Source organism: Pseudonaja textilis, chromosome 1 (genome assembly GCF_049901715.1).
Source record: "Pseudonaja textilis isolate UNSWEBS1 chromosome 1, rPseTex1.2, whole genome shotgun sequence".
NCBI classification, from domain to species: domain Eukaryota; kingdom Metazoa; phylum Chordata; class Lepidosauria; order Squamata; family Elapidae; genus Pseudonaja; species Pseudonaja textilis.
The window spans coordinates 32,463,128-32,485,516 of NC_141990.1; the positions used below are offsets into that span (position 1 = coordinate 32,463,128).

General features: G+C 36.9%; 2 protein-coding genes across 4 annotated transcripts in view; both read left to right on the forward strand.

Annotated features, from left to right (window-relative positions):
* PNPT1 (polyribonucleotide nucleotidyltransferase 1) overlaps positions 1-14,031 on the forward strand; it is a 32,938-nt gene extending 18,907 nt beyond the window's left edge. The window contains exons 19-29 of one of the 2 annotated variants that reach the window (XM_087930439.1): positions 817-926; positions 2,294-2,365; positions 2,452-2,515; positions 3,780-3,863; positions 8,522-8,605; positions 8,699-8,805; positions 9,488-9,543; positions 11,428-11,506; positions 11,873-11,920; positions 13,334-13,517; positions 13,828-14,031. In XM_087930439.1, coding sequence (XP_087786565.1) covers positions 817-926; positions 2,294-2,365; positions 2,452-2,515; positions 3,780-3,863; positions 8,522-8,605; positions 8,699-8,805; positions 9,488-9,543; positions 11,428-11,506; positions 11,873-11,920; positions 13,334-13,480 — 851 coding nt within the window. In that variant the 3' untranslated portion in view covers positions 13,481-13,517; positions 13,828-14,031. Of the gene's footprint in view, positions 1-816; positions 927-2,293; positions 2,366-2,451; positions 2,516-3,779; positions 3,864-8,521; positions 8,606-8,698; positions 8,806-9,487; positions 9,544-11,427; positions 11,507-11,872; positions 11,921-13,333 lie in introns of both variants that reach the window. The other variant, XM_026696049.2, reaches the window with a different exon arrangement.
* Positions 14,032-21,279: 7,248 nt separating this feature from the next.
* Positions 21,280-22,389, forward strand: part of PPP4R3B (protein phosphatase 4 regulatory subunit 3B) — a 44,724-nt gene continuing 43,614 nt past the window's right edge. Inside the window, exon 1 of one of the 2 annotated variants that reach the window (XM_026696046.2) lies at positions 21,280-21,701. In XM_026696046.2, the coding sequence (XP_026551831.1) occupies positions 21,560-21,701 (142 nt within the window). In that variant the 5' untranslated portion in view covers positions 21,280-21,559. The remainder of the gene's footprint in view (positions 21,702-22,389) is intronic. The other variant, XM_026696045.2, reaches the window with a different exon arrangement.

Here is a 22,389-nt window from a genome sequence, read left to right on the forward strand (position 1 = left end):
TTTTAAAAAGGAGAATTGGACATTAATTTGGAAGAGGATTTCCTTGGGCAACACAGAGAAGCAAACACATAACAGAATCACAGCAGTTCATATCAGTCTCTGAAATAAACATCGGTATTCATTTCACCTAGTTTGTAGGTTAGATAACTGTCTAATTTCTGAACTATAATCAAAATTGCAATGTATGGTTTTTATGTGGCTTTTAAGCCAGTGCAAGATACAGATACAAAAGACAAAATTAAGCTTCCCTATCCTTTTTGAAAAAGCCTACATCACTGGTTTTCACTTCTGATTGGTTCTTCAGAATTTGAGTTTTCTAGGTCTGTTTATTTCTGTCCACTACCTAGACTGACCAATTACATTTTGGTTTTACTTTTAATCCTTTTGTGTCAAGGTTTGGGAGGAGGCTTCTCCTCGTTCACTATAATGTGGAAGAATGTAATGGGGGAGATTTTATTTGAAAGATTTAATAAAGATTTAATAAAATAAAGATTTTATTTGATTTTATTTTTTCCCAATGATACGGGAGTTTGTCAATAAAACAAATTACCTAGAAAACTGATGGTCTTCCCTTCTTTGAATTTGTTAATATTGAGGTTAGGTCTCTTGCAGGATCCAATCTGGGTACATACAACAGGCACTAGAAATACCATACCAGTGACCAACCCAGATTGGATCCTGCAACATTATCCTGGGACACATATATTTTCTTTCATTTGTGAAAAATATCTCTTAATCTGAGCAGAGGTTGGATTCCAAAGCCTATTTAGTTTCATTCAGCAGCATGATGATTGGGGTTTTTATTTCCTCCGCCAGGAGTTCCCATATCATCTCCTGTAGCAGGTGTTGCTATTGGTTTGATTACCAAGCCAAATCCTGAAAAAGTTGGAGACATTGAAAATTATTGCCTATTAACAGACATTCTGGTGAGTATTCTTAAGTTTGTTTCTTAGATTTGAGATATCTTCAGTCTATAAAATTTATATTACATTATTACAAAAATCATTTTTTTTCAAAAAATTCAATAAAAAAGTTACATTTATAACCATTATGTATTACTGGCAAATAAATTCACAATAACACTATGAGAGGCAAAGCTTTGAATTAGGAGAGTATCTTTTGAATCTAATGAGTGATATGCGGTCTTAGGAAACCCACTACTTTTCCTCATACATCCCACTTATCTATTAAATGGATTGGCCACTCATACGCATTTTAAAATAGTGTCATTTTAGCCATTGTCTATCCACTGCAGGATGAAGGCCTCTTCTGCATGTTTCCAGACAATATGGTCCAATGTGCCAATTCGACCCGCAATACTTTTTAAAAATACATATTTAAAAATACATTCAGAATATAATCTGTGTGAAGTGCTTTCAACATTATAAAATCATCATAAAAATTTAATGTTAAATATTAACACTAGTGGACTCTGGAGATTACTCAATTCTTTTATTTGGCAGCCATATAACTTTTTTGCATTTATACAAACTCGCATCTGATGAACTATTGAATTGAGTATTTGCCTGATATGAGTATTATGTACCATTAGTTCTTGATATATGACCACAATTTGAGCAACACAGTTGTTAAGTCAGTTTTTCTCCAATTTATGACTTCCTTGGCCACATTTAAGTGAATCACTGCAATTGTTAAGTGAATCATTTGGTCATTAAGCAAATCTGGCTTCCCCCATTGACTTGTCAGAAGCTGGCTGGGAAAGTTACAAACTGTCATAAATATGTGCCAGTTGCCAAGGGCCCAAATTTTGATCACATGGTTATGGGGAATGTGTAAAAACTGGTCATATCTCACTTTTTTCACTGCCGTTGTAACTTTGAATAATCACTAAATGAATGGTGGTAAATTGGGAGCCACCTGTATTCATGTTAATTATACAGTCCATAGCCTATGTAATTTCCCATTCCTCTGACAAAACTCGTATTAATTACAATATCTTACAACATAAGAAGATTATACAACTTATTTGAAATCTTGGGAATTTTAATATTTTACAGAATGTGTTTTATGCTCTAAACCATTTATTGTTTTATAGTTTAAGCTTCTGGCATCAGTGTATTTAGCTATTTATTTAGAGTAACTTTGGTTGACTTTATTTTCCAAGGACATCATACAGTATATGGTTTAGAGACATCCATTATATCAATATAAGTATAGAATTTAGCAACAGTTCTGAAGAAAATATCGCAGCAGAATATGTGTTGACACTTATGATTGGATTGTTAATAGAACTATTGCAATCTTGCTGATTATTTCAAATGCTCTTATACAGGGAATAGAGGATTATAATGGTGATATGGACTTCAAGATGGCTGGGACAAATAAAGGAATCACTGCCTTACAGGTATCCACTTTAATCATCCCACCCCCAATTTGCTAGAAAATAGTTCCATTAATGTTAAACTTCATTTTTGATTTGTGCATTCTTAGGCTGATATCAAGATACCAGGAATACCCTTAAAAATTGTAATGGAAGCTATTCAACAAGCTACAGGTGAGAAGAACAACCACAGTTCTTGACTTATTTTTGCTCCTTTTTTCTCTACATTTTTCATATCAGCAAAAGGATAAGTTATAAATCTGTAAAAAAATGTCCACAGTATTATCTCATATTTTGATTGGCATTCAGTAGATTAAGTTTATTTATTTATTTATCACATTTATATAATAATTACTTATAAAGTGATTTTGGGCAGAGTACAGCAATCAATAAAACAACAAAAACTCATAAAAATTAACAATCCTCATTATAAATTAAAAACTGAAAAATCTGGAAATATATAAACCACAAGGAGAGAATAAAAGATCAATCACAATGGAGACCTTTAAGAACATCTCCAGTTCCATGAGATCTTCCCCCAGGCCTGGTGGTAGAACTAGGTCTTGGGAACTTCCAGAATGATAAGAGATGGAGCTAATCTGAGTTCATTCAAAGCAAAATATTTCCAAAGGGCCCAAATCACAGTCCCATTGATCAGTTAAAGTTTTAAACCAAATAATATACCAGTTAAAATGTATGGGCCCCTTTAAATCTCATTGCTTTTCAACATAAAAACTAGCAAAGTTCCTTGTTTGTTATTTCTGTGTCAGCAATGGACTGTGTATTTAACATGCTTTTTATTTTATTCCTACAGAAGAAAAACACCAAGGAAACGTATTTTATTTTACTTGCAGAAAATACTGTCATTGTCTTAAGTGAATAGCCAAATGTGACTGTATTTTTATTCCAAAAACCAACCTAAAAACTTAATAGATCCATAATAAAAGAGATTGCAACAAAAGCTTAAAATATGACAAGAAATGGAATAAATTACTCTCGTTTCTCCGTGCTTACTTACATTCTTAAAAATATTTACTTATTTATGTCCCACCTTTATTATTTGTACAAATAACTCAAGGCGATAATCATATGCAACACACCTCCTTCCTATTTTCCTCACAACAACAACCCTGTGAGGTTGGTTAAGCTGAGAGGGTGAGGGAAAAAGAGAGAGAGAAATGTAGAGGGTTTCCATGATGCACTGGAAATAATACAGAAAACTGGACAAAATATTTGGTATTAAATTAATTCCTTATAAAGTTCTAGACTGGAAATAATAGAACAGCTGATCGAAAGGGTCTCAAACTGTTGTAGTGGTGAAATGCTAGAAAGGATTTGCTTAAAAAAGAAAGGCAGAACACCAGCAGTATTTTTGATGAAAAAAAACAAATTGTATATGTTGTGTACTTCAACTAAAATGTTACTCATTTTTCCATAGTTGCAAAGAAAGAGATCTTGCAAATAATGAGCAAAGTAATTGCAAAACCTAGACCAAGCAGAAAAGAGAATGGACCACTTGTAGGTAATGACCTATAATTTTAACTGGGGTAGTTAGAAAGGTTTTCCTAAAATGCATAAAATGTTACTTTAAGAAGATGACCCAGTATATGCAGATTTATGACTTTTTTGAGTTATGGTTTTCATTCCAGTCATTCAATTTCATATTTGACCTGCCAAGGTGGCTAAATCATATAGTATCAATAAAATCAAAATCTGTTAAAGAAGGGTATTTATCGCTGATACCACAACATATTTGTCTTGAGGAAAAATGGAAACATTTAAGGGAATTTAAATTTAACAAAGTTTAAAAAATTAAATTAAAAAATTAAAGGAAAGCAGAGAAAGAAAGAAAAGTCATAGTAGTAGTATTGTCTTGAAGTGATCAGAAAGTCTAGAAGGTTTTGTAAAAAGTTAGTAAATGTTGGTATCTGTGGAGTATTTTTCCCCTTTTAAACTACTAGTGCACCACATTCACATAAAATCATTTTTGTTAATCTGTTAATTTTGTTTTGCAAATGTGTTCATTAATGTATCTGACATAGGATAATATCTGTTTTTCATTTATTCTATCTTTTTGAGTGTCTCTTTGTTTTTAGTTCCCTTATACCACAGAAAAGCATGCCATCCCAGTAATAAATCATGCCCTTCTAGTGTCAACAATCTAGTCTTTCTTAATGTTATCCAATCTTTAACCCACATTAAATTTGCAGCTTGGTAATACAACTCCCAATTTGGAAGGCCAAAACCTCCTCTAATTCTAGCATCTTGCAGAAGTTTTAATTTTATTCTGGCTTTCTTACCTTGCCATATAAACTTCAACACAATTTTATTTAATTCTTCAAAGTAATCTTTACCAAGCCTGATTGATATGGTTTGGAACAAATATAAAATTCTGGGTAAAATATTCATCTTGATTGTTGAAATTCTACCTATCAATGACAATTGTAGATTTTCCCATTTCTTCAAGAAGGCAGAGCCACGTCGCTGCGATACAGCTGCAATCTCGGGGCTCTGAGATTGCAGCTGATATCTTTGCCCCTGGTCGGTCCTAATGGACCTAAACCGTCCCGTAGAGATGGTGATAGTAAGGGGCGCGTTCTGCTGATCCCAGGGACATCGCAAAGTCCCTGGCTGATCCAGGAGAAGCCCTTTTACCATCGGCGGAGAGGCAGCCTTTAAGCTGCTGAAGCTGTGACAGCTCCGGAAGGAAGAGGCAGAAAGAGAAAGTGCATCGGCTGGTGAGAATTTTTTTTTCTCGGGGACTTAAGGACACTCTAAAATGAGAAGAATCCTGTAAGACTTTGGACAAAAACTGATGAAACTGATTTAGAGAATGTCAAATTGAGGCTTGGCTTTTTACTTTTACTTTTGCTTTCATTGAACTTCCATTGTGATCTAGTAACTGTAACTAGACTGGTTTTTCTTTTTATATTCACCTAATTTTTCTTTCTTTTTTCCCCCTCTTGACTGTTAATAGTTTTTTTTAGAACAGAGGCTCCCTTTAGTAATTTTTTTTTCTTAAATACATATATATACATGTATATTTCCCTTTTTTTTATTAGGCTTTTTTGAGAAAGAAGGGGGGGTGGATTAAAGAAACTTTGTAACACTGCCAACTAGAGGCTTGAAGATACTTTATTGGAAGTTGAAAGGGCTGTGAAGGAATCCTTTCTCAAGGACACTGGAACTTGATTAGATAGAGGGAAGAACACTGGAGAATGTTTTAACAGGTGTTCTTTGGAACTTCTATTATTAATTGAGTACTTGAAGTTTGGCTTTGGAATTTGTGGAGAAGCCATAATAAGAGCCTTGGATAACTAAATAAGATGCAGTGTGCTTTCTTTTTTACCTTCTTTTAGCTGTTTCATCCCTCCTCTTCAATCCCACAGTATTTTGTAATATTTGTATATCTATTTTCTTTTTCTTTTGTTTGACCTTATTTTTAATTTTTAAATTTACTTTTCTTTTTAAAGGGAAAGCCTCAGAATAGTTTTCCTTTTTCTTTTTGCTTATTGGGATTTTTGCCTTTTCTATTTTCTATTTTCATTTCTTATTTATTTTTATGGTTATTTTTTTATTTTTTGAGACCTTATAATTGGATTAAGGTGTGAAGAACCTGAAGAATTCTTTCTTTTTCCTCTTCTTTTTTTTATCATTGCTTTTTAATATTATTGGGTCTTACTCTCTTTTTCTTTTTCTTTTTTACTATTCTTAATTTTTATTTTTGAATCATAATTGACTATTCCACAATAGGATTAAGGTTTAGAAGAACCTGAAGAATCTCCTCCTTTTTCTTTTTAATCTTCCTTTTCTCCTTCTCTTTTTAATCCTGGACTCTTTATTTTTTACTGTTTTTTTTAATGTTTTTCTTCTTCCCAATTGGATTATAATTGGCTACCCTATTAATTGGATTAAAGGAGCTTAAAGATCCTGAGTTATTCAAATGAGTAAGAAAACTTTACCTTCTGGCAGTTCAACTTCTGCTCCTGCTTCTCCATCAACTGGAGGACGACTATCAATAATGGCAAAGCAAGATAAAGTACAAATGGATCTAGCGACGATTATACCAGGAATACAAGAACTCAAAACAAGTATTGACCAAAGAACAGAGAGTATTGAACAAAGAATTGCAAAGACTGATGAAAAAATTGAAAATTTTCAACAAATGATGGCGAAACAGGAGGAGAGACTCCAAAAAATTGAGGAGAAAGACAAACAAAGAGATGAGACAGTTGGAAATATTGTTAGCAAATTAACAACGGTGCAACAAGATATAACTGGGATGTTGAAGTGGGAGATGGATAGGTCAGAATTCTATCTCAGATTTCAAAATATAGAGGAAGAAAAAGGACAAGATTTGGCGGCTGTAATGATAGAAATTCTGGCTGGAGCTTTGGAGATAACAGAGGAAAAGATGATGGACGGAGTAGATGAGATATATCGTGTTTTTACAAGATATGCGATGAGGAATAAGCTACCAAGGGAGATCCATGTCAGATTTACTAAAAAGACTATTAAAACACAAATATTACAAGTCGCAAGAGATAAGGGGTTGAAATATAAAGGTAAAGAGATTATGGTTTTAAAACAAGTGCCCAGAAGAGTGAGAGAGATAAGAAGAGAATATCGATTTTTGACCAAAAAATTATTGGAAAAAGACGTGAATTATAGATGGTTGATCCCAGAAGGATTAATGTTTATATGGCAAGAACAGAGACACAGAATCGACTCAGTTGAGAAAGCAGAAATATTCTACAATGAATTTTTTGGGAGAAGAGAAATAGAGACATAAAAAGAGACCATTTCAACTGAGCCTCAAGAAGACCAGATGAGAACGGGGAAAGAAGAAGGTGCGGTAGGTGGACAAATGGAGACCAAAGAACAACGTGAAGTAAGATCTACAAGAACTGTTAGACCTAAATATAAAACATAATCATGGAGGAAAAAAATTGATTTCTATGAATATAAATGGATTGAACTCAGCTATTAAAAGAAGAAAAATCTTTCATAAATTAGAGAAGTTAAAATTTGATATAATTTGCCTACAAGAAGTACATATTAAAAAACAACATCAACGATTATTGGTAAGACCAAAACTGGGGAAAATTTTTACTTCCTTGACTAACTGTAAGAAAAGAGGAGTGGTCCTGTACATTAAAGAAACTATTGCAGCAAAATTGGTTTATACTGATGAAGATGGAAGAGTATTAATGGTTGAAATAGTGGATAACAATATAAAAACACTACTTGTTGCAATTTATGCTCCGAACGATAAACAAGAAGAATTTTATAAAAAGTTACATATGAAATCAATTGGACTGGACCATGTCAATATAATTATGATGGGAGATTTTAATGGAATTGTAGATAATAAATTGGACTATACAGCGACAGCATTAAAACAAAATAGAAAGACTCTCCCTAAATCCTTTTTTAAAATGGTAGATGAATTAAATTTAAAAGATATATGGAGAGAAAGAAATGGTAAAACCCAGCAATATACTTTTTATTCAAATAGACATTTATCATGGTCCAGAATAGATATGATTTGGACTTCATCAGAACTAATATCTAACATTCAAGAAATAAATATAGAAACGGGTATATGGGCAGACCATAATCCTATGACAATTAAATGGAAAGGACAAAGAAGAAGATCTAGATGGACATTAAACAACACTATCTTAAAGGAAAAAGACTTTACACAATGGATGGGCAAAGAATTGGCTTTCTTTTTCAGTGAAAATAAAAAAGATACTTCAATGCAGAATGTTTGGGATACAATGAAGGCATACGCGAGAGGATTAATAATGGATTATACAAAGAAAAAGAATATTAGGAAGAGGCAAACTATTAAAGCTTTAGAAGATGATTATAAAAAACTGAGTGTCTTTTGTTTTTGATGATTATCCAAACCTCTGCAGATTTGGAGTGGATATAATAGTGCTGTAAGATAAATTATTTAATATTATTTCCATCTTCTCTTTTATCAATACCAGCAAAACATAGTTTTTACGATATTCTCATTGGTCAAATAAACTTGAGATCTATTTAGATTTCTAAATATAAGCATGCTATTATATACTACTTCTTCCGAAAGGCAAAATTAGCAAATGAAAAAGTCAGCCCCTAAATCCTAGTGATACACTTTCTTCATATCTTGAATTTTGTTCATTTCAGAAAATATTCAGGTACCAGCAACAAAAAGAGCAAGATTTCTTGGACCAGGAGGTTATAATTTAAAGAAACTTCTAGCTGAAACAGGTAACTTCTGTTTTTAGATTTTATATTCCCACATTTTGTTTAAAACTAATACAATATATTGAATACTAATTGTGGCCTGTTTTTATTCCAAAGGGGTAACTGTTAGCCAAGTAGATGAAGATACTTTTTCCATATTTGCTCCAGTACCGGAAGCTATGTATGAAGCAAAAGAATTTATTAATGAAATATGCAAAGATGATGTAAGAGCCTTTTTGATATCTTTAGCTTTATTATTCATAATAATTTTCTAAAAATATCAGACATTTATATTTCCTATTCCAAGTCTTTTCAGCCTGGACAAGTTTTATAGAATTAAATAAAATATAACTTACAACCACAATTGAAGCCCCAAATTTATGTTGCTAAGAGCAGAATTTGTTATGTGAGTTTTGCTCCATTTTATTACCTTTCTTGCCGTATTTGTTATGTGAATCACTGCAGTTGCTAAATTAGTAACCTGGTTGTTAAGTAAATTTGGTTTCCCCATTGACTTTGCTCTTCAGAAGGTTGCAAAAGGGGATCACATGACCCTGGGACACTGCAGCCATGATAAATATGAGTCAGTTGCCAAGCATCTGAATTTTGATCATATGACCATGGGGATGTTGCAATGGTCATAAATGTGAAAAATGGTCATAAGTCACTTTTTTCAGTGCTATTGTAACTTTGAACTATCACTAAATGAACTGTTGTAAGTCAAGGATTACCTGTAGTTGATTTCCAAAATACTATATTGATTGAATGAAAAACGGCCTTTGAGAATTTTAATAATTTTAATATTTTCTTTGAATATAGTCAATGCCATATTGCAGGTTTTTAATGTTTTTGTTCTTCACATATATTTATGTCTTTTACTCCTGCAACTCTTCTTTATATTTATAGCAAGACTATCAGTTGGAATTTGGAGCTATATATACAGCAACAATAACTGAATTAAGGTAAACAAATGCAACTTGTGAAGCTGATCAAATAGTATATCTGCATATGGATGAATGTGTGTTCTCTCACACACACACACACGAACAGACACACACAGACACAGATACACACACAGTCATACCCCTGTCGGATTCTGAATCTGAGGAGGAAGATGAACAGCTGACAGGGAGTGGGAGTGTGGCTCCGTTGGTTGTGGAGGAAACTGGGAAAGGGCAATGTCAGCTGGGCAGAGCAGGGGAGAGGTAGAACGAGAGAGGGACTTCGGAGGAAGACCCAGGCCTACCACTCTTCATCCTAGGGCACCCAGGGAGGAACGGAGAAGTGAGCAACATGGGTTGTGTGGCTTAAGGGAGAGGAGAGGGCCCTGATTCTCTTCATTAGCCACAGTTGAAAGAGAATTTAAAAGAAATGCATGCCGAGTGCGGCAGCTGCTGGGAGCAAATGTGAGTTTTTCTTGTGTTGACTTTAGTTATCTGTGTTTCTGACGTATTCCCAACTGTGTTGAGTTATTGCCATGCCTTCATGTCTGGAATTCTTTGTCCTGTCCTGTCCTGCCCTGCCGATTATGTCATTTTGCCTTGATTGGGCTTAGAGTTACAGTTTTTGTTGACCATGTTTTAGACTTGATTCTCTGCAGCCAAAGGTTGTTCCTGGGAGTTTTTCTCCAGCCAGAAGGTAACCAGGACATCGGGAGCAAAGTTCGAGCTAATAAAGGGACTCCTACTGAATATCTGACTGTGTTGCCTTTGTGCCACACCCTAGGTCATCACACACACACACACACACCATATAATCTTTATTTTTTTAAAAAAATACATTTTTAGCATTTTTATATGTAACCATCTAGGTTATTTCTTAGATACAGAGGAAATTCTAAAGCAAACCAGTCTAGTGTTTTAATTTTGTTAGTTGAACTGATTATTAAAAAACAAGCAGTACTGAACAAACTGTTCAAATTAAATTAAGTGAGGAAACGATGGGTGAATACCTTAACTAAGGCATTAATCTAAAATCTTTCATTTTATGTTCCACTCCTTCTTGCCCAACTATTTATGTGTATGTTTTTTAAAAAGAATTTTAATCATTTTAATTGCATAGAACTAACATAAATAATGGAAGGCAGAGGTGCACACTATCACAGCCTTATCACAAACTGTTAATTGTGTTTTAACATTGATTCATTTATTCACTGGGAGTTTCATTAGGCCTTTGTTTGTGAACTGATACAAGGGGAGCAATAAAAGACTGAATATGTGATTGATAAGGACTTCCTTGTCTCTCTTCCAAAAACAAGAAAAGGTGATAATGTCACAAATATTTTTTCTTTCTTTCAGTGAAGAGAACTCAACTCTGTAACAATTTTTGAAAATATTTACAAAGTTCAGTTGAGAAAAAGATTATAAAATACTTTTAAAAGTTAAATAATTTATAACATGTTGCTCAGTCAGATAAAATTAGGTTTTTTATTTGGACAAAATGTTGAAGCAAAGAGGGAATAAGGTCAGTGTTGCCTAACTAGAGGGTAGCCCTCCACTTCCACAGGAATACATGGGATGCAGATGAGATGCTTGGCCTTCCCCAAATTAGGCCTTGTGCTCTAGGGTATCTTTCCCCCAGAGTTCCATTCAGCCACCTCCCACCTTGGCAGCTGGTGAAAATAGTAGTCTTTCATTGGACCTTTAGCCCTAATTGATTGTGATTGGGTATATATTTGAATGAATGCATGTATTTTATTATATTTATTTTTCTATCATATGTTTTCTTTATGCTATGTTATTCACTGTTAAATCCTTAATTGATTGAAGAGGTATACAGATATTGCAAAACAAATAAAAATAATAATGAAATAAACATTCTTTTCTTTTCTTTTTAAAAAAATGCAGAGATGCTGGTGTGATGGTAAAATTATATCCAAACATGACTCCTGTTCTACTTCACAACTCGCAGTTGGATCAAAGAAAGGTGCTTTTTTGTTTTTCTGTTCATATAATAATATTGTCACATTTGTCACTTATGGTGTTTCCATAGAAGGCCCTGGTTTATGATGTGGCACCAAGTAGAGATGTATAGTATGTCTGTTATTAGAATAGTCACTTTAGATAGACTTCTAAAATTTGTTTGTCATATATTAAACAATATTGTTGAAACATTCTGTGTACCCGCTGATTCTCTCGTTAGTTGTTAATATAGAGTAAAAGGCAATTGCAAATTTGGGAAATAATTCATAAGAAAAGTAAATCTTATAGAAACTATTGTATGTGCTGCTAATTGTACTGAAAGCAATCTGAAGCTATGAGATAAGTATAATGAGATGATATTTTGTTCTAGATTAAGCATCCTAGTGCTATTGGATTACAAATTGGTCAAGAAATCCAGGTAATTTGTTACATCTTTATTATGTAGTTGGAGGTGATAATTATATATGCTTAACTACAGACATTCTCCCCCAAGAACTGTTACTTTCACTGTATGCTGGGAAATCTATTTCAGATCATAAACTTGTTAAATTTCATGACAAAATATTCAGAAGAGTGTGTGTGTGTGTAAATTATATAAATTATATATAAATAAATAAATAATGCTAAGAAAGGGATTTTATATACAAGAAGTCCTCAGTTAGGAACAGCAACCCATGGGTGCCAGAATTGCCATTGCTAAGCAACATGGTAAAGCATGGTGATGTAAGACCACATCACTTAGCAGTGGAAATTCTAACACTTGCAGTCGTTAAGCAAATCACCACAGATTGTTAAGTGAGGACATCATGCAATCAGCATTCATGACATTCTGCTAGCTTCTCCATTGACTTTGCTTGTCGAAAGCCACTAAGGAAGATTACAGATGGTGACTGCAGGAAGGCTGAGAGAACCAGAACTCTGAGGATAAATTGTAACTGCCACTCATTCAGCACCATCACAGATTTGAATAGTTGCTGAACAAGGAGTCGTTAACCAAGGATCACCTGCATGCTAAATTAGTATAAATTCGACATATAAATATAAATTTATATATATAAAATATATAAAAACACAAGTATAAATTCAGCATATAAATCCGGTTCAATGTGTGAAGGGTGAAGGATGTGTGTTTGTGTTTATTTTCATGGTCATGATGTGCACTGAAGATGGTGTTTGATTTCGTTGTACGAGATGCAATGATAATAAAGTAAACTAAAAAATATATATAAAACCCTTTTTGTTAGGGTTTGTCTCCCATTTTAGATTCTTACCTAGTTTGATTCATTGACAATATTTCCACCACTTATCTTAGGCTACTTCATTTACTTGTTTGTATACTACCTACTACCATACCACCTTTGTTATTTTTACAAATAACCCAAGGCAATGAATATACTTTAATGTACCTTCTTCCTGTTTTCCCCACAATAACCCTCAGGTAGGCCGAGAGAAAATGACTGGCCTAACGTAATCCAGCTGGCTTTCATGGCTAAGGCAGGACTAAAATTCACCATCACCTGCTTTCTAGCCTAGTGCCTTAACCACAAGGCCAACAGACTTTTGCTATAAAATATTATCCCACTCTAAATGCTAGAAAATCATTCATTACTTTCACCACATTTCTAATTCTTAAATTGTACTTGTTTTATTAATTTCAATCCTTTAAAGTATTAGATTAGTACTTTAACTTAGAATTCCATCATTCTTTTTAAAAATTATTAATTTTTAATTAATAAATTATAAATTTATTAACAACTATTTTTTTCACTAAAATTAAACTACATAAATCATGCTGCATCCTGAGCTCAATCTCATTTCCTTTTATGAACAGGTGAAGTACTTTGGACGTGATCCAACTGATGGAAGAATGAGGCTTTCACGAAAAGTACTTCAGAGTCCAGCTACATCTGTTGTTAAAACACTGAGTGAGAAAAGAAGTATAGGAAATGCAGTTCATGAGTCTGCGAATTCAGCATAGTACAAGAACCCCTTTGATAGAGACTGAGTAATTATTGGTAATATATACAGGTTTCTATATACATGTTAAATTTCATAAAAATACGATTGAATAACAGCTAATTTTTCCTTGTGTTTAATGCCTTTGGAGTTATTTTGGAAAATAAGAATTCTTGGCCCTTTGTACATTGTATAAAAAGTGACAGTTTCAAATGAATAGAGTGACCATTTCCAGAAGTATACAATACCATCCAAATATCTATTTAAAACCTTACTTCTAGTGCTAACAAGACATTTCACATGCATAAGCTGTTTTCTTATACATGTAGAAATCTGTATTATTTACATTTATGTAATATATGTTCCCAGAAAGAATTTTAATGGAAGAACAATCATGTTGAAGAAGATGCTTCTAAACATGAAGAAATACAAATGCAACACCTGCCTGTAACACATTTTTGAACGTTTGCTTTTTCTAATTCCAGGAAAGTACATTATCTCAAACTGTGAATCTTGACACGCAAATAAAAGTGGTTAGCAGCTCTTATTCACAATAAATACTCTTTTGTGGAATTATAGAATCTATGAATACTTTTAAAATGGAAAATACCTTCATTCTATATAGTTTATCTTTGGTTCTACTACCACAAGAAAGTCATTTGATATTATGTTCCATCAGTTTCAACTATCTTCTACATAGATTTTCTCCATCTCAATATGTTCCTAAAATGATCATCCTCTTCTTTTTCCTACCATTTTCCCCAACATTACAGCCTTTTCCAGAGTGCTGAGCAAAGGCATGATGTGTTTAAAATAGGATAATTTGACCCTTGTCATTTGTGCCAAATGAGAATTCTGGGTTATCTCAGTATAATCATTCAAACTTTTATTTTGCTCTTTTAAGCTATTAAAGATATGTACATTAGTTCACATTCTTATGGGTTTTTTATTTGCTTTTTAATAAAAAATTTTCAAAAGAAAAACACAAAGTGTGTTTTAGCAAAAAGTGAAACAAATACAACAAAGAAAAATACAAAAATAGTTACACGTTTATATATACGAATTGAATGCAAATGTTCAAGTATATATATTTTTCTAATATATTTATACAGCTCTTTTTTAATCTGTATTTTGTATAAATGAGTCCCATAATTCATTATACTGGCCAATACAAAATTTACATGTATAGGCCATATGCTCATAAGTAGCAAGGGCAATCAGGTCTTCAATCCATTCAGTAAATGGAGCCATACTTTTATCTTTACAATGCTGCAATGTCAACCTTTTAGTTATAAGGATACAGAATCCATTTATATTGTTTGATTGTCAGATTCCATTAATTAGGTATATAATTTAGAAGAATATTATATTTTCAAAAAATTTTGCTTTTGTTGCATAATCATGTAATATTTTCTCCCAAAATTAAGTATAGAAACATTTTTTTAAAAGAAAAACATCCAAAAAATGCTGTTTTTACAGTTTTTCTATATGAACATAATGGAATCAAATACTGGATATTCTAAATATTTTTGTTGTGTAAATTGTAATTTGAGCTGCATTGACATAGTGCATTTGCTATAGAGGTCAAAACACTCTTCCGTAATATAGGAACCTCAAGTTCTTTATTCCGCTCATTTCTTTAACATCTGCATGCCAAATTTATTTATTGATAACAAATATGTATAAAAACTAATAGGTTCTTTAGTTTTAAAGGATTGGATAAGTTCTATTATCTCCAGTGCCTCGGAGGCTGAGATACTTTCGGATTTTTTAAAATATAGTCTCTGAAAGCCTTTGTGCTAGCTTTTCCAAAACAAGTATACACATTATTTTTAGAAAGTTTTTCTACATTTAAAACAAGAAGTACAGATAGAATAAACCAGGGGTGGGTAAACTACGGCCCGCGGGCCACATCCGGCCCGTTGGTCTGTCCTATCCGGCCCGCCCCTGAAAAAAAATCGCTGGGCGTGGCATATTGCCCTGCGCCGCGAGGCCCCCAAAGCTGCAAAACAGTGCGGAGCGCTCTCGGGGTAGGAAAGAAAAGAAGAACTTTGCAAAGGCCTCGGCTGGGAGTTCGAAATCACCTTTGAGTGCGACCTCTCCGAAGGTGAGTCCCACCGATCCCCCTTTTTCCGGGGCTTCCAGGCTTAAACTTTGCAAAGGCAAAGTTTGCAGGCAAGAGCGTCTTCCTGCCAAGGAGCGGGAAGGGTTCCACCCAGTGGGCGGTCGTGCTGCTTGGAGCGGGCTGCTTGGAGCCACCTAAAGCTTGGCCGCTGCTGGTAGAGCCTTGCCCTGCCTTGGTGCCCCGTTTCCCGGCTCGGCGGTCCTGCTCGGGCGGCACTTTAAAAGCCTGCTCCCAGCACCCGAGCAACTTCCCAGCAACTTGCGGCTTCCTTTTTCCTCGCGGGCACTTGTGCCTGGCCCCGAGCCGCATGGCGAAGGGGAGGGCAGGCGGGCTGCTTGGAGGAGGCGACCCGGCGGCGCTCCGGGCTTCCCCTCCGTCACGCGGCTTGGGGCCAGGTGCAAGCCCCCGAGAGGAAAAAGCAAGCCGAAAGTTGCTGGGAAGTTGCTCAGGTTTCCGGGGCTTCCAGGCTTTGCAAAGGCAAAGTTTGCAGGTGGGAGCGTCTTCCCGCCGAGGAGCGGGAAGGGTTCCGGCAGGCGGGCTGCTTGGAGGAGGCGACCTGGCGGCGCTCTGGGCTTCCCCTCCGCCACGCGGCTCGGGGCCAGGCGTGAGCGCCTGAGAGGAAAAAGCAAGCCGCAAGTTGCTGGGAAGTTGCTCAGGTGCCGGGAGCCACCGTCGTAGTGAGCTGCCCGTCGGGCGTGTACACGAGGAGGAAGGCTTTTAAAGTGCCGCCCAAGCAGGACTGCCGAGCCGGGAAATGGGGCACCAAGGCAGGGCAAGCCTCCACCAGCAGCGGCCTAGCTTTAGGTGGCCTTGGATGCCCCTGAGCGCGGTTTGCTGTTTGTTCTCTCCTGGGACTTGCGATTAGAAAGCGTGGAAAGTAGTAGCAGGAGCAGCCGCGGTGTTACTTTTTCTTATATATAATATATATATATATATTATAATATATATATATATATATATATTTTATATATATATATATATTTTCTCTGAGGTTCTCGCGGGTATTTGTATGTGGATCTTTGGTTGTTCGGGTTTTCTCCGAAAACCCCCAACCAATCAGAACACAGCCAAAACCCCTACCAATGAGAACACCCCCACCCAATCAGAACACAGCCAAGCCCCCACCCAATCAAGTCCCACCCCACTAGCAGTTAAAAGGAAGAAGCAGCTGCAATCTCACATCACTCTGAGAAGCACAGAGCCGAAGACAGAAGCCTGAAGATGATGAATGAGACTTCATTGAAACGTTGCCTAGATACTTCGAATCTTACGCGGGAGAAAACCCGAACAACCAAAGATCCCATGTGGCCCCCGAGAGAAATTAATTGCCCACCCCTGGAATAAACTGTACAAATGTTTATTTGCTGATATACAAAGTGCTATATTTACCCTTCTCATCTGATCCACAATAGGAGTTATGAGCTTTTCATTATAATAGGCTTGCCTTGGCTTGACTGGGAATTGATGGTGTTGCCATGATGATATTCTGGACATAATTCAAAGTTTGGTTTAGCCTATAAAACTGAAGGATTTTAGTTCTGTAACACTTAATAGTTAAGAATATAAGCTCAGTAATGCAAGATTATCTGACATTTCAGGATCTTAAGTAATAGTTCAGAATATCTTTTGTATCTATTCCAGCTAATACTGATGGACTAGGCCTATACTTATCTTGGCAGGGAGACAGCAATAAAATTCCCTTGTATGTTCAGAGTAAGTGACTGTTGTGTTGTTCAAATGTGTGAGAAATACTCCTTTTGCTGTCATCTTAAAGTAGTATCTTGGCAGTTCAGAAATTGCTGCCTTTTTAAGGATTATCTCTCCCTGTCACTTTTTTAAAACTAAAAATTAAATATACCTAAAGCCATTCCTTTTTCATTACAATTTGAAAGTTTTTAAATTTGTCATTTCTGTCTTTTAGTAATCATATATTTGTGTTGTGTATGAACAATTGCACACTTAAATGATACAGATGGATACCCATTATTTATATGGGGACTGGGCTTAACTAAGTAGGAAGCAAAGAAGTTGTTTGATAACTTATACTATAATCTTTATGTGTTTCCTGTCAAACAGTGGGCGGTATTTGCTAATACCTGGATTCAGCTATCATTGGTGCAGTTATTGGCAGTGTAATTGGATAAGATTATGGAGGATGCAGCTACCAGTTTTTGGTGCTCTTGAAAAAGCAGGGTGTTGTTTTAAGGGCTTTGGAAGAATCATACATACTGTAGTTTATGAATATTTTCAGCAGTTGTAGATGTTCACAGTTGAACAAACATTTCTTTTATAAGTAATGCAAGAGTTCATTTTTGCAGCTGGTTATTGTAGCCTGGGATAATGTTTGTATATTTTAATATGCAAATATATCAAGAGTAACTAACCTCAGTGGATTACTCATACATTTTTTTAGTGCAAATCACAATACTAGCTTTAGCATACAAAGCCCTAACAATCTGCCCTTAAACTGATCCTTCAGCACTTTGAATAATATACCAAAACTGCTATAACCAAGTCCATCCAGACCAACACCAAAGTTCACCTAAAGGGTCGCTGTAAGGAGTATGCTGCATATCTGACAGATAAAATCATATTCACTCCATATTGGACTCCAGCTTTAAAGAAGAATCTGGAGATGATGGGGGCTACATCTTGCAAGGGAAGATGGGAAGAGTTTGAACCCTGGAACCTGAAAGAAGTGAACAAGGCCCTCTCAGCTGCTAGTTCAATCACCTGATCCCTATCCTTCCTGTCTTCTTAAAGCTGTAGGAAGGGGTGCAGGATTGGGTCTGGATGGTAGTTAACACCTTGAAAAAGGGAGTGGTCCTACCAGCTGGTAAAGAGATGGTGCACCCCTTCCTAAGAGGACATTGCTTGACCCAACTGAGTTGGGTAGTTTTTGCCAGTCTCCAATCTTCCCTTCTTAGGGAAAATTGTGAAGACAGTGGATGCGTGGCAGCTGCAGAGAACCTGGGATGAAGAGGATCTAGATCAGTGGCCTCCAACTTCTTGAGCATCCGGTACCAGTTCCATGGAGATAAGTTTTTCTGCAGTCCAGAGAAGGCGTGGTTTCGCATGCCTGCATCCCATAGATGGGGCTTCATGTTTGCATGCCACAGCCTGCATGCCACAACATGTGTAGAAAGTTAGCACCCACCCCTCTTCTAGAAGAATGAAATATTCTAGGAAATACTAAAAAGGCAGAATATTTCCCCTAAAGAGAAGTAGAAACTCAGAAGCAGAAGCTCACACCCCCCCCCTTGTTAATGGGTGGGCCTGAGTATTCCACATAACAAAGCCCTCTACCCATCTCACCACATGGCCTGGGAAGATAGCATCAGCCAGCACTCAGGTGAAGTCGTGGTCCAGAAAAGTCTCCAAAGTTAGCTAAGACACCCCCACCCCTGGGAGTCTGACAGCCAATGGGATATATTTCTTACACGGGAATAAGAACATTAAGGTGGGGCCCAACAGAGGGTATAAAATCAAGGGACTCTCAGCATCTCTTCCCTTTTCGCTCAGGAGCTCCAAGGCATGTCCTGTCTACCATTAAACCTTTCCAAATAACTTCCATGAATCCAGTGTCTTTTTCCCCACTTGGAACTAAACCCAGGATATTTCTTCCAACACATGATAGCAGTGTTCTAATATCTAAGGGGCTGCTCCAAAGGATGGGGTGGGGGTGGGGTGTCAAGCTATTATCCAAAGCACCCGAAGGCAGGACAAGAAGCAATGGATGGAAACTAAACAAGGAGAGAACCAACCTATAAATTTCCTGACAGAACAATTAATCAGTGGAACAATTTGCTTCCAGAAGTTGTGGGTGCTCCAACACTGGAGGTTTTAAGAAGATATTCAATTGTCTGAAACCGGATTTCCTGCCTGAGCAAGGGGTTGGACTAGAAAACCTCCAAGGTCCCTCCCAACACTGTTATTCTATTACTAGCTCTATACCTGTGCTTCACTATGGAACTATGTGGTCGGGCTTAGTTTTTGGGGAGGAAAATAAGGAGGAAAAAATTCTGCCTCTGCCTACCAGCATCCATCGGTATTCATCTGGCTAGTGTCCTGTCAGTGTGTGAGAGAGTTGTGGGCTGTTTGGAAAGTAAAACAGTATTTGCTGTGTGAGCAAGGAGACAGCAAGGAGCCTGGGCGTGGCTTAGCTGAACTGTTCCATACTAAAGCTGGTTGCTGCTCTGAAACTGAAGCTCGTCTCTTCTGTCTGTGTTTTGGATATGGAACAGATTTCTTTTCAGGTGGGGACGGGGAATAAAATTCCTTAGCATCAGAGCATGTTAATAATAATATACGAAATACTAATGCTCTGATGGTCATTTCAAAAAATCCTTTCTTAGTGAGCACCTAGAAGCCATCAGGAATATGCATGCCAAATATCAAGTTTGTAGGCTTTACGGTTCTGGAGATTTTGTGATGATGCGTGAGTGGTATTTCACTTTTATATACAGTATATAGATTTGATACCATCTGTCTTGACATCCTTCTAGACCTGTTTCTTAGATTGCTTGCTCTTAATTTTATCTATTTTATTTATTTGTTTTATTTGTCAAGTGATTATAAGATAATAGGTATAACATAGTTATGAACACATGAAATGGATACATATAAGAAAAATAAAAAGAAACAATAGGACAAGGACTGTAGGCATGTTGGTGCGCTTATGCACGTCCCCTACAGACCTCTTAGGAAAGGGGGTCAATAGTACACAGTCTAAGGTTAAAGTTTTTGGGGTTTGGGGAAGAAGCCAGTCAGGTAGAGTATTCCAGACACTGACCACTCTGTTGCTGAAGTCGTATTTCCTACAATCAAGTTTGGTGCAGTTAACCTTGAGTTTGTATCTATTGTGTGCTCTTGTATTGTTATGGTTGAAACTGAAGTATTCATTGACAGGTAGGACGTTGCAATATATAATTTTATATACTATACTTAGATCGGACTGAAGGTGGCGTAGTTCTAGATTTTCTAGGTCTAGAATTTCAAGTCTGGTGTGAAACCATGCAGAATTTATAAAAAACGTTCTGGCATCAAGACTATTATTTATGAATAAACAGAAGCTAAAATCCTTAGCAAGTCATCTTGCATCTAAAGATGACTCCATCTCTGAAAATTGAAGCTAACACCTTTACACTGCCCTACTTATTTTGTCCATCTCTGAAGTCTTTCTTCCCTGTGCTCCTGCTGTATCAAGTAGCATGTTTTCTAAAGATAGTTGAAGGAAAAGGTTAAGCACAAATCTTGGGGTAAAATAGTACTAGAATCTTTTTGATGAAAAAAAAATACAGTATTATAGCTGATGAGCGCGGGAGGTGGGTGATTTTCTCTCCACGTTCTTAAGGGTATAGTATCACAACTCGTCGTCGTCTTCAACGCCTTTGCAACCATCCTTCATCTCAAAGGCAAAAGCGCCGACAACAAAGAAACTCAGATTAATTTAATAAAACAATAAAGAAAGAACTGCTGGGAATCTTGGAGACGGTCCTAGGAGACCTCTTGTTTAGAGACTATATCATTCCAAACAACCACGGCTATAGGTAACTGTTGCTGCAAGAAAAAGCCAGGGCAACGCTGCTTTCCTGCCGCCAGCAGAAGAGTATACAGCACGCAGGCGCAACGTATTCTCAACCCCTTCCTCCTTCGCAAACTGACAGCCTTTTCTTTTCCTTCCCTTCTCGGCCGCCATAGCCCCTGCTAGTGGAGCCCGTGCAGGCCTTCCGTCCGTCTCCCTCCCCCGGCTAGGAGAGGAAGAGAAAGGCAGGGACGGGACAGGAATCGGATTACAAGATGGCGGCTATGCCGCGGCGTTAGTGGCTGCTGCTGCTAGTTGGTACTGCTGAGGCAGAGGAGCGGCGGCTCCGACCTGAACGTCATGAAAAGCGGCGAGTTAAAGGCCTCCTGAGTGACGCTCTCAGCCCCCGGCCGGTCCTTCCGCGTCCCTTGCGATCGGGCCGGGGCCCCACCATGTCGGATACCCGGCGGCGGGTGAAGGTCTACACGCTCAACGAAGAGCGGCAATGGGACGACAGAGGCACCGGACACGTCTCGTCCACATACGTGGAGCGGCTCAAAGGGATGTCGCTGCTCGTCCGAGCCGAGTCGGACGGTGAGAAAGGGGAAGGATAATGGCAGGCAGAGGATGGCGGCAGCTGCTAATCTCTCTGGGACAATAGAGCCCAGCCAGGGGAATGGGAAACAACCCATGGAGTGTTCCGCCACCGCCACCTCATACACCCTGGGCTGAGGCCACGGATTTCTTCCCGCATATGTAGTCTCTCTTTTATATTTAGACGAAATCGTAGAGCAGGTTATTGGACCCCCTCACCTCAAATGTTACAGGCTTCCACCCCTAAACCCTTAAGCACCTTTTTGATAGTCCCTGAATTTATGCATGTTATAGTTAGGGAACGTTACTGACTGCTTTAAGGGATTCATTTGATTGTTGATTATAAAAGTTACTCCTCTGTCAGTGTTAATTGGGTGACTTTGGGGAAAAGATACTAAATGGGTTGTGAGGAGTGGGAAATATTAACTTCCAGGAAACTTTCATAACTTTCATGACTGTAAACAGTGGTAATTGTTACTGATTGAAGATGATCTGGCTAATGATTTTTTAATAGGCCTTTCGTAGTACGGATTTATACTTTCAGATACTACTAGCTTTTCAGAGATGTCCCAGCACTCTGGGTTGGTTTTCTCTGAAGCTTGAAGCCCTGGATGAGAGGACTTTTTCAGTAGCGCTCCAGTTTTTATATTTTCTTTCAATTTTACAGTATTCTTCAGGGATTTGCTTA